At 41.4% G+C, this 12010-nt stretch overlaps 1 protein-coding gene across 4 annotated transcripts in view; it reads right to left on the reverse strand.

Moving 5' to 3' along the window:
* The window catches only part of YIPF3 (Yip1 domain family member 3), a 34079-nt gene that overhangs the window by 11869 nt on the left and 10200 nt on the right, over positions 1-12010 (reverse strand). For all 4 annotated transcript variants that reach the window (XM_033937082.1, XM_033937084.1, XM_033937085.1 and 1 more), the window contains exons 4-7: positions 7861-7967; positions 6724-6769; positions 5582-5674; positions 1821-1952 (exon numbers count right to left, since the gene is read on the reverse strand). In XM_033937082.1, the coding sequence (XP_033792973.1) occupies positions 1821-1952; positions 5582-5674; positions 6724-6769; positions 7861-7967 (378 nt within the window). The remainder of the gene's footprint in view (positions 1-1820; positions 1953-5581; positions 5675-6723; positions 6770-7860; positions 7968-12010) is intronic.

The following is a 12010-nucleotide window of genomic DNA, read 5'->3' on the forward strand; positions in this document are numbered from 1 at the left end:
TAAAATCCATGGACATTACATTTTGGCAAAACTGCATCTATCCAGTGGCATATTCATTTTCTCCTTCCCTCACATCCTGAACCATCTGTTTGCAGTGGGAACACAAGAAGAGCTCCTGTCACGTTTCCCTCTCCAAACCAAGCCTTCACAGTGGGAGCAGAGCAAGAGCTCCCACATCATCTTTTCTTCCTCCCTAACTAGGAGGAGGGGTTTCAGTTAAGGTGGAGCAGAGTAGTATGGCTAGAAGGAAAAGAATAAGATGAGTGGGTGGGATACCGACAGGGGAACCCACTTGCTTATACAAGTCCATCTTTGGCAATATGACCCCCTCCAGGAAATCATTAGTGGGGATGCTGCCATCGGTCAAAAACAGATTCTTCACCCCTGCTCTAGGGAGATCTGGTGATTTGTCTATTATCTCCCCCTTTTCTCTACTATAATAGGAGAACTAGTGGAAAGAAATCAGGCATATGGAAAGAAACACCTCTCATGCAGATGATGCAATTTTTTGCTGATAGAATACGGATTTATATAACCGATCCTGTCAGGCTACAAGAATTCCACAATGCAAGCCAAGGCCCTAGGTCTAACTCACAACTACAGCACTTTCAGTTACCCAATCCCATAGTCAAAAAGAGGGGATATCTGAGTGTAAAATAAACCCTCCATGTGAGTTATTTGAACTGAGTTATAAAATTTATTGAACCAGGCTCTGCAAGGCTAAAACTTAGACAAAGTTCTCCAGCTATAGGCAGGCAGTATACACTTCCCACTCCGTATTTGCGAATTCCGTGTCTACGGATTCGGTTATTTGCGATTTTTGACCAGAAAATTTTTTTTTCATTTTTCGGGCTATTTTTAGCCCTGTAAGCACCCCCTTAAGCCTTACCTGGTGGTCTAGCGGGTTTTCAGGCAGGAGTGATCTTCCCACTCTCCTGCCCCGTGCAGACCGCTCACAGGAAATGGTTCGAGAGACTACGTGAGCTCAAGGCAGCCATTTCCTGTGAGCGATCTGCACGGGGCAGGAGAGTGGGAAGATCGCTCCTGCCTGAAAACCCGCTAGACCACCAGGTAAAGCTTAAGGGGGGGGGGGCTTACAGGGCTAAAAATAGCCGGGGGAAGTGGGAGGTAAGGGCAGAACCGGCCCGAATATTATTTGCAGTTTTTCCATATTTGCAGGCCGGCTTAGCCCCTAACCTCCGCGAATATGGAGGGGGAAGTGTAGTGCCTATGCATCACATTCCTGGATTAGAAGAAACATTTAGAGAAAATGATATCACAGTAAATTGTTTCTTCTCAAGAGGGAAAAAAACCTAGGATCTCAAGCTGAATCCAGAAGAGGATTCTTAGAGAGGATATTCTTTTACGTTCAGTTTTTATTGAAAATACAAAAAACAGAGCAACAACAAACACCAAAAAGAACCGCTCAGCAAGAAGTACATCAAGCTCTGCCATAATACAAGAGATAAACAGAGTAATATAGTAATATGGCTCCACCCAAACCCTATCCACCCCCTCCCTGCCCAATCAACAGACCACAATAATGCAGGGGAAACCCTAACAGGGGTTAGAAATCCCAGGGCCTTGTCTCTTATGACCCTGGGGCACCTAAACATCTCTAGTCATCTCTCCAAGCATAAGAGCTGACAGATATTCTTTTAAAAAGAGATATTTTTTATAATGATGGGTTATTTTGCAGATTTTTCACAGATTTTCTTTTTTAAGAAGCTTTTTTTGTCATAAGGGATTTTTCCTCTAGCTGTAGTTATTTGTTTATTGAATGTCCTTGGCTGATTTCTCAGATATGACCCAATACTCACCAGAAGGGACAGTGTCTGAAGCATGGTGATCTGTGCGTTACAAAGGTAAGCTATGAAATACATGAAGGAGGAGACGCCCAGCCAGTACCCAAAACATGTTCCGATGGCAGTGCCCATGAGAGTGCCTTCCCTCTGTGAGTGTACCAAAAGATTGTGTGAGAAAGAAATGGAGGTGAATAATCAGTACCAGACCATATCCCAAGATAAAATTATTTTGCACTCCTCAAGCTCCACCTATCCCAAGGCCCTGCTCTCTCTCATACAACCTTATACTGGGGCCCAACATTTTTGCATCATCTTCCCTCTTCCTTACGCTCTCACCTATCCCAAGGCTCTTGTATTGCCTTCCTTTCCATTCCCTAGCTCTCTTGTACCATCTTGTACTATCTATCCCACAGTCCAGGTTCTCTCACACTACCTCTGCCACCTCAGGACCATGTTTCTCTTACACTCTTAAGAAAAAAAGAATTGCCAAAGGCCCATCAAGTCAGTATCCTGTTCCCAACAATGACTAATCCAAGGTCACAAGTACTTGATAGGATCCCATAAAATGAAGAAATTAGGCCCTTACCTAGGTAAGAGCAAGCAGCATAAAATCTGTTATACTCCTTGGGATCTTGCCAGGTATTTGTGACCTGGGTTGGCCACTGTTGGAAACAAGATACTGGGCTTGATGGATCTTCTAGTTACCAGCTCATAAGAGGACATTGCCTCCTATCCCATGGCTTTTTAGCTTTCTCAGGAATCTCATGAGAACTTTGGCAAAATTTTTCTGAGAATCAAGATACATTACTGACTCAATTTTATCCATTTTAAATCAGCACCCCCTACCTCATACTTCCATCTGTCCCAGGGCCCCATATTTTTCATACTAATTCCCACCCAGCATCTCAGATCTCCTACACCAGGGATAGGCAATTCCAGTCCTCGAGAGCCGGAGCCAGGTCAGGTTTTCAGGATATCCACAATAAATATGCATGAGATAGATTTGCATCTCAAAGAGCCAGTGCATGCAAATCCATCTCATACCTATTCATTATGGATATCCTGAAAACCTGACCTGGCTCTGGCTCTCGAGGACCAGAATTGCCTACCCCTGGTCCTACACTGACTTCTCTCTATGGTCCAGTCATTCATGCTGGAGATTCTTTATACTACCTCCCCTCTCCTTCTTTTTTTTTTTTTTTATAATTCTTTATTCATTTTCATATTTTACATGAAGTGTACAAAATATTGAGTTACAACTAATGAATACACAATATCACTTTTATATCTATTACATAATATTCTGAACAAATTTTTTTATCCCCTCTCCCACCCCCACCCTTCAAGTACTTTCCAATCACCTTATACATATTTTATACCATATTATAACACGTTATGTAAAATTATTTTCACTACCCCCCCCTCCATGTGTGCCATAAAGAAGACAAGAAAAAGAAGAAAAGAAGAAGATTAATCCTACTATTCATTCAGTACAATATTTTGTCAATGGCCCCCATATTTTTATAAATTTAGGATATGTCCCTCTTTGTATTGCTATTACTCTTTCCATTTTGAATATATGACAAATTGTATTCCACCAAAATGTATAATTAAGGTTACTATGATTCTTCCAGTTATTGGTTATATGCTGAATGGCAACCCCTGTCATGACTAGTAAAAAGCTTGTTATTTTCTGGTGAAATTTGACTTTTTTTTCTCATCATCATTCCAAATAACACTGTATCATATGATATTGCTACATAATTTTCCATCAATTTATTAATTTGTGGCCAAATTGCATTCCAAAAACTTTTAATGTAGGGACAATGATACAGTAAATGATCCAACGTCCCAGGTTCCAGATTACAGTGCCAGCATTTATTGGACTTAGAACTATCTAATTTTTGTAAACGTATAGGGGTCCAAAAAGCTCTATGTAATAAAAAGAACCAAGTTTGTCTCATAGATGCTGACACTGTACATCTCATTCTCCAAGACCAAATTAGTGGCCATTGAGATGGAGTAATTTAATGCTTAATCTCAATGCTCCAAATGTCTCTTAGATCATTTTTTGGTTTTTTTTCAAATATTCAGATATTAATTTATACCACAATGCGGCTTGATGCCCTAGGAAGTCTGCTTGGAAGCATAAGAACTCTAAACTATATTGATTATTCAATGTTTTCCATTCAGGGAACCCAACCTGAATGGCCTGCTTCAATTGCAACCATTTAAAACTTTGTTTTTTACTAAGAGCAAATCTATGTTGCAATTGTGAAAATTCCAGCAGTTTACCTTCCGAAATAACATCATTCAGAGATCTAATGCCTGCAATAATCCAGTCCTTCCAAAGGATTTGAGCTCCGCCAATTTTAATCTTGGAGTTTATCCATAAAGATTGATTAGTTGACTTGTTTATTGGGACAGGTGTTAATTTACTAATAAACCTCAACGTTTTCCAAGTATCCATTAATATCTTATTTTCTCTGTATCTTCTAGGCATGTTGATACTTGGAAGATGAACTAAATTTAGGGGAAACATAAAGCGCCATTCCAAATATAACCAATCCGGTGCATTATCTATCAGTTCTGGGAGGATCCAATACATACCCTGACGTAAAATATAGGCTTGATGGTACCTATAAAAATTTGGAAAATTTACCCCTCCCTCCTTAATTGATTTTTGCAAAGATACCAAAGCTATTCTATGCGTTTTACCAAGCCAAAGAAAATTCGTTAAATGCTATTAAGCTTTTTATAAAAGGACCCCTGAAAATAAATAGGTATCATACTCATTTGGTAGTAAACTACAGGCAAGATCATCATTTTAATAGTTTGAACTCTCCCCCACCAAGAAAGATGTAACGGATTCCATTGCTCACATAACTCTGTAACTCTTTTCAATACAAATTTTTCATTTTCTTTTACTGTATCTTCAATTGTATTTTTAACTTGAATGCCAAGATATTTAAATCCTTCTTCTTTCCATATGAACGGAAAAGTGTCAAATAATCCTTTTACACAATGAACATTTAAAGGTATAAGTTCAGACTTACTCCAATTAATTTTATAACCTGAAAATTTGCCAAACATATCAATTAATTCCAATAGACAAGATAAGGTAGACTCTGGATTCCTCAAATAAAGTAAAATATCATCCGCATAAGCCAAAATTTTATATTCCATATCAGAATATGGAATACCCTGTATCCCCTTGCTTGCTGTATTGCTAACAATAAGGGTTCTAATACAACATCAAATAACAAAGGATATAAAGGACAACCTTGTCTAACTCCCCTCTGCAATTGAAAACCATCAGATATCATATTATTAATATTTAATCTTGCAATCGGGAAGCTATACAATGTTTTTACCATTTGTATAAATCCAGAACCTATACCAAACCATTCTAAAGCCTGATACATAAAATTCCATTCTACCCTATCAAACACTTTTTCTGCATCCAAGGAAACTGTAAAAGCCGGTTCATCCATTTTTTTTGATAAATTTAACATATGAAACAATAATCTAGAGTTATTAGAGGAATGTCTTTTAGCAACGAAACCCGTCTGATGCGTGTCTATAATATGTGGGAGAGCTTTGGCTAATCTCAAAGCCAAAATTTTCGCCAAAAGTTTATTATCCACATTTATTAAAGATATAGGCCTGTAGTTTGAAACCAAAGTAGGATCTTTATTTGGCTTATTTGGCTCTCCTTCTTCCGAGTAATCCTGTCCTCCTCCCGTACATGCCAAGTAGAAAAGGCAAGTACTTACAATGACCGTCCCAGATGTCTTCATGCCATGCAGCAAGATGGCTACCAGGGTGAAGACCAGCATGAGTGGCCCATACAGTTCACCAGCTACCTTCTGAAAGAGCCAAAAACAGGAGAGAAATGTGGCAGGAGACATAACAATAAAGGAAGGCGGGAAGGAATGCATATGGGGAGATGGACAACAGAAAGCAAAAGGAGGTGGGAGAAAGAGCAAACAAACAAATGTGGAGGGGAAGAATATGGAACATGGGAAGAGAAGGGGGATAAGTAAAGATACATGGATGCAAGTCAGAGAGACCAGGAAGATGAAAGTGGAACAGAGAGAACAAAACAACAAAGTGTGAGATAAGGCAAAAGACTGGATCTTCCTGTTTTCCTGCAATTTTTTAAATCACAGTTCCCTTTCAAGAATATCTATTTTCTCCAGAAATTACTTCCCAGGATAGAGCAGATCAGAAAAACACCTTCTCAACTCAATAGCAAAAGGAAAGACTGAAAGGGGCACTACAACCACTGGTGAAGGAGGTGGAGTTGAAGAATATAAATTTCATCATTCTACAACACAACTAGAAAGAAAGGGGATAGGGTCACTAGGGTATGGACTTGAATGAGCAGGTCAGTAGAGTGACAGTACAATTACAATTATACAATTATACTTTAGGGGGTCAGTAGACTTAAGAGGATGGGTAAATAGTGTGGGCAGACTTGATGGGATGTAGTCCTTATCTGCCGTCATCTTTCTATGTTTCTACCTACTGTAGGACTCCTAGACACATTGCACCAGAACTTTATTTGCTATCAGTTTCTACATTTCAATGCTAGGATGAAAAGAACAGGGACAAGCACATAAGCCAGTCATAGTGCTAGTTGTGTAAATGTGTAGGTCAGTAGTGCAAAAAAAAAAAAAAAAAAAAAGAACACTCCTCTGGACTCCTGGGAGGAGGGTGAGGACCACAAAGACAAAACTAGTCATACATCATGTCTCAAAATCAGTCAATACTTTGAGCACTGAGAATTCATGGATCACATCAGAGAATGAGATGCAGACATTGCAATGGTCCTGAAGAATGAGGGTTAGGGGACTGATTCTCCTCCTTGGACCAGATCCAAGGGATAGAACCAAACAAAACAAATAAGACTCACCTGAGGAAAGTTAATCATACGAACAGGAATCATTGACTCCAGCAACCTGAAGACAAAACAAAGAGATTCAGTTATGAGCACAAGAGAAAAAGAAAGGGGGAAGAGTAGGGCACAGGGTGTAGGTGACAGCAATAGGAGCAGAAGGGAGATAGAAGAGACAAGGGGTGAGAGAAGAGGAACAAGGTGAAAATAAGAGCAAATAGAGAAATCGGGGGAGGTAGCAGAGACACGGAGTGAGAGCAAAGACAAGAGGAACAGGAGCTGGAGCAAAGACATGGTGCAAGGGTGAGAGCAAGAGGAACAGGAGGAGAAGTAGAGACAGCAAGAGAAGCTTCAGGGAAAGAGCAAAGACATGGGGTGAGAGTGAGGGCAAGATCAGAGATGGTGGGTGAGGACAAGAGCAGGAGGGGAAGAAGAGACAAGGGGTGAGAGCAGAGGAACAAGGTGAGGATAAGAGCAAACAGAGAAATCGGGGGAGGTAGCAGAGACACGGAGTGAGAGCAAAGACAAGAGGAACAGGAGCTGGAGCAAAGACATGGTGCAAGGGTGAAAGCAAGAGGAACAGGAGGAGAAGTAGAGACAGTAAGAGCAAGAGAAGCTTCAGGGAAAGAGCAAAGACATGGGGTGAGAGTGAGAGCAAGATCAGAGATGGTGGGTGAGGACAAGAGCAGGAGGGGAAGAAGAGACGGGGTGAGAGCAGAGGAACAAGGTGAGGATAAGAGCAAACAGAGAAATTGGAGGAGGTAGCAGAGATACAGAGTGAGAGCAAAGACAAGAGGAACAGGAGCTGGAGCAAAGACATGGTTCAAGGGTGAAAGCAAGAGGAACAGGAGGAGAAGTAGAGACAGTAAGAGCAAGAGAAGCTTCAGGGAAAGAGCAAAGACATGGGGTGAGAGTGAGGGCAAGATCAGAGATGGTGGGTGAGGACAAGAGCAGGAGGGGAAGAAGAAACGAGGGATGTGGGTAGAACGAAAGGGAGGGGAAGCAGATGTATGGGAAGAGCAGAAGTGCAGAAACACAGGGTGAAGGTGAGAGACAGTGTAAGTGACTTGGTGGTGAGAGTCACAGAGAATGTGTGCTCTCAGAACTTGAATGAATCCCAAAGTGAACAAGCTTCTTTCCTTGGAATGCTCATACCTGTTCCGGACCTGGAGGGGCTCCACATCAAAGTAAGGTCTGAGTATGTCAATGTTGGCATATAGACTGAAGGCTTTGGAAGCCTGTCTCTTGCCAGCCTGCCACATCTGAGGAGAGAAGAGAAGTGTCAGACTCCTCAGCAGGGTTTAGAGTCCCAACATGTACCTTGAAGCAGAGGTTACAGGTTGGGACAGGCTTTGCATGTAGGACAAGTTCCCACAGAGTTTGGGCCAAAAACTCCATGAAGTGGGAAGGATTTAAATATATATATATGCCCTGGAGAAGGAGAGAGGAGGGAAATATAATCAAGACAATCAAATCGCTCCGTATAAGCATCTTCCACTGGAAAGAAAGCTCTAGACCTGAAAGACTTGAGAAACACCAGAAAATATTTCTTTGTAAACAAAAACAGTAACAAATTTTTAAAAGACTTGACATAAGCACAGAGGGTCATGAACCGTATATTAGATGGGGTATAGGACACTCCATAGGAAGTGAGAATATGTAGAGACTGGGGTCTTCACCATCTGCCCATTTCTGGGTTAAGGGGAAGAAACATTCAAGGAAGGGGGAGGAGAGGTACCGACAGCAAAAAAATAAGAGAGAGAGAGGTCAAGAGAAAGATTGAAATGAGCACATTAAGTAAGAGAGAGGTGAAGACAAAGAAAAGGGGGAAATGGGGGGAGAAAGGAGTACAGTAACAGTGCTCTAGCCTTGGAGCCAGCTCCTACTTTCTTGCTAACACCTTTCAGTTTAACACACCATTGCACACTTAATATTTATCATTCAGAGGCAGCACAAAGGGCAAACAGAGGGAAGGAAAAGCCTCAGAATTTTTACAGGAGTCATACAGAGAACTTCTCTAAACTCCCTAGCTCAGTCATTGGCATAAAAACCTCCCCTCTGGTCAGCCGGTGCGAGGGATGGGGACTGCACCGGGTGCAAAGTCAGTGGGGGCGCTGGTTCCTCTCCGCCGCGCCCCACCACGCTCACGCCATCCCTCCCCCCCACCTCTGTATTATCTTTGCTAGCGTGAGCAACTTCTGCCTGTTGCTCGCGCCAGCCTGGTTCCTCTTTGAATCACTTCCGGATCACAAAGCCAGGAAATGACGTCAAGAGGGAAATCCAACGCTGGCATGAGAAGCATGCTGCCAAAGCCATTCGCGCTGGCGAAGATTTAGAGGTACATGAGGGTGGGGAGGGAGAGCACAAGTGTGGAATGGGGGGCTGGAAGGAGCAAGGGGGGGGACGCGCCAGGCACCTCCTACCCTTTCTACGCCACTGCCTCTGGTGCCTTTGTTTTCTCAAGTTTAAACTTGGTTTCAATCAGTTTCAGAAAAATGGTACAGGCTATAGAAACTTTCTAAATGCTCACTGTGCAATTCAGAACAATAGAGTTAATTCCTTATAAGCTATAGAAACTTTCAAAAATACTTGCTGTGTTCTAAATTTAGCCAATAAAACAGAACTTCCCTGGAGCGCCTTTTTAGCATTCAAGCTGTCCGACGCTGACAATGTTTCGCGGCTTCCAATGCCGCTGCGTCAGGGAAACTACAGTCTCAATAAATCAACTCTCACAGTTCTGGATCCTTGCTACAAAATCCTTTTAACCACAGCAATAAAGTACAGTACAGTAAATAAAGCCACAGGTAGAAAGAGGTACCACATCATAGGGAAGAAACATGCATCTCACAGAGAGAAAAGGTGCAAGGAGTGTATGAAAAATTATATAAAAAGAAAGTGAAACTGCAATGGGGAAGATACATACAGAACATTGATGCTGAAGACAGAAAGGACTGAGGAACAGAAAGGAAAGGGGCATCAGGGGAGGTGGTGATGCAGAAAAAGGTACACTGAGAGAAGGGGGAAGATATAAACAGGACAGTTGCCCTGAATGGGAAGAAAGGTGATGAGGAGGTACAGACAGAAAAAGGAGTCTTGTGGGAGGGGAAGGGGAGGTACAGAGAGAAAAACAGCGGTAAGGGTGGGAGGAGAGGGCAGGCAGGGAAGGAATGATTAGATTCTTACCTCAGTAATCTTGTCTACTAGAAAGAAGATTACTGAGGTAAGAACCTAATCTTTCCTTCTAGTTTGACAGACACTTTATTCCTGAACCTGTGGGACGTATCAAAGCAGTCCCCCGAGTTTAAGGCAAGACAGATGAGCCTGCTGATAGAACAGATGATCCGAATGTGGAGTCCTTCTTGGCCACTATGTCCACCCGACCTGTAAAACTTTGTGGATGTATGAAAAAAGAACCATGTGGTTGTTTTACAGATTTCTTCCAGGGACACCGCTGAAGATGCCGCCCATGAGGAAGCCACGCTACTAGAGGAGTTCCCCTTGACGGACATAGATAAATGCTTTCCCTTCCAATATAGGCTGAAGAAATGGCCATAGAGATCCATCTTCAAATCGTCTGTTTCGAGGCTGGTCGACATTTACAGCAGCCCCCACCAGTATGAAATGATGATCTGATGGTCAAAATTTGTTTGTAACCTCTAGATATCGCAGTAATACTTAGAACATCTAACCATTTCACATCATATCACTTTTCCATGATCCCAAAGGAGTGAAGACAGGCAAGCACACTTCTTGGTTGACATGGAAGCTGGAAAACACTTTCGGTAAGAAAGATGGGACTGTGCACAAGACCATGCCTTAGCCCGAAATTCTGAGGAAGGAATCTCTGTTTGACAAAGCCTGCAGATCCGACATTCTGAGGTAATCGCCACCAAAAACACTGTTTTGATTGTAAGATTTAATTGAAAAATAAACACAAGCAGAAAAAAATGGCTCCTACCATCTCGCTTGTAGAGAGACAACTGAGGAATCGGTGTACAAAGGGATGAAGGCAGAGGACAAGAATACTGAGGCTCTCTACAAGAATTCTCATGGGAATAGATTGACTACCCACAGTTTCAGGAACAAAGTGTCTGTCACATTAGAAAATATATCAGTGTAGTCTTACGGGCAAAGAGCACCACATTAATTTACTCCTTATTAGTCTTGTATGTCAATTGAAATGGGAGACAACCCAACTGTGAAGAGCAAACTTCTTAAATAATATTAAACTAGCATATCATAGTGCCTTTCTTGTTCAGATCATAAGATCTCTTATAACATTATGTTATTACAGATCCCCATTCTGGGAACTCAAGTCTAATCATATATACCACCCTGCACATAAACTGATCTCAAATACTTCATATTTGCAAAATCTAAACTACTTATGCTCTTTTTATAATTTGACATTCAAGATGTTCAACAAAAGCCGAAATAATATTCAGTATTGGCAACACTTAACAAAGGTTGATAAAAGATCTTCTTTGGGGGAGAAACTTTACCCTCGTTGTCAAACGAAAATTTCCAGGTTTATAACAGTAACGGCTCTTGACGCAATTAAAAGCCCCAAAGAAGATCTTTTGAGACTGAAACGCTTTGATGAGAGTTAGCGTCGGGAGTTTTGGAAACTTCACCAGCACTGGAAACTGGTATCAACCTTTGAAGATAAGTGTTGCCAATGTTGGATATTATTTCAGCTTTTGTTGAACATCTTGAATGTCATGTTATAAAAAGTAAATAAAAAAGAATTGGCAAAAGCTTTTAACTCCCGATAAGAATAGACACCAGCGTCCAATCTAATAAAGAAAAATATATAAATAATGAAGATAAAGGGACCTCAGTACGAGCTCAGTCAGCCCTTCGATTCATTTTTAGTCCCGGGCAAATGCTTATTGATGACTAGCACCAGACCAATAATGTCTAAATAAACACTGCCCCATACATCACAATGATCCGAAAGAATTTTTTCAAAATTAAATATAAGTGCTTATAAACACAGAAACGCCGAGTGTGAATTCAAAGCGGAAGCAAAAAGACTGAGAAGCGCTTTAAACCCCCCCAGAAGGAAGGCTTCAAAAACAATCAAAATAATAATGAAAAAGATGCAAAAATCACTGTCTATACTTAAGACAATGTTGCTAAGGTATAGTTCAACTCAGATGAGTCCCATCAGGTTCACATTGTCATTCTATCTCCACTCGACAGAGCCCCATTTCAGAATCTTTGTCAGGAGTAGGGATGAAATGCTGGAGAGATGAAAAAGCAGCCAATCCGCTCAATGAAGACGGAAAGCAATAAATCCTGC

The sequence above is a fragment of the Geotrypetes seraphini genome, chromosome 3 (assembly GCF_902459505.1).
Source record: "Geotrypetes seraphini chromosome 3, aGeoSer1.1, whole genome shotgun sequence".
Classification (NCBI taxonomy): Eukaryota; Metazoa; Chordata; class Amphibia; order Gymnophiona; family Dermophiidae; genus Geotrypetes; species Geotrypetes seraphini.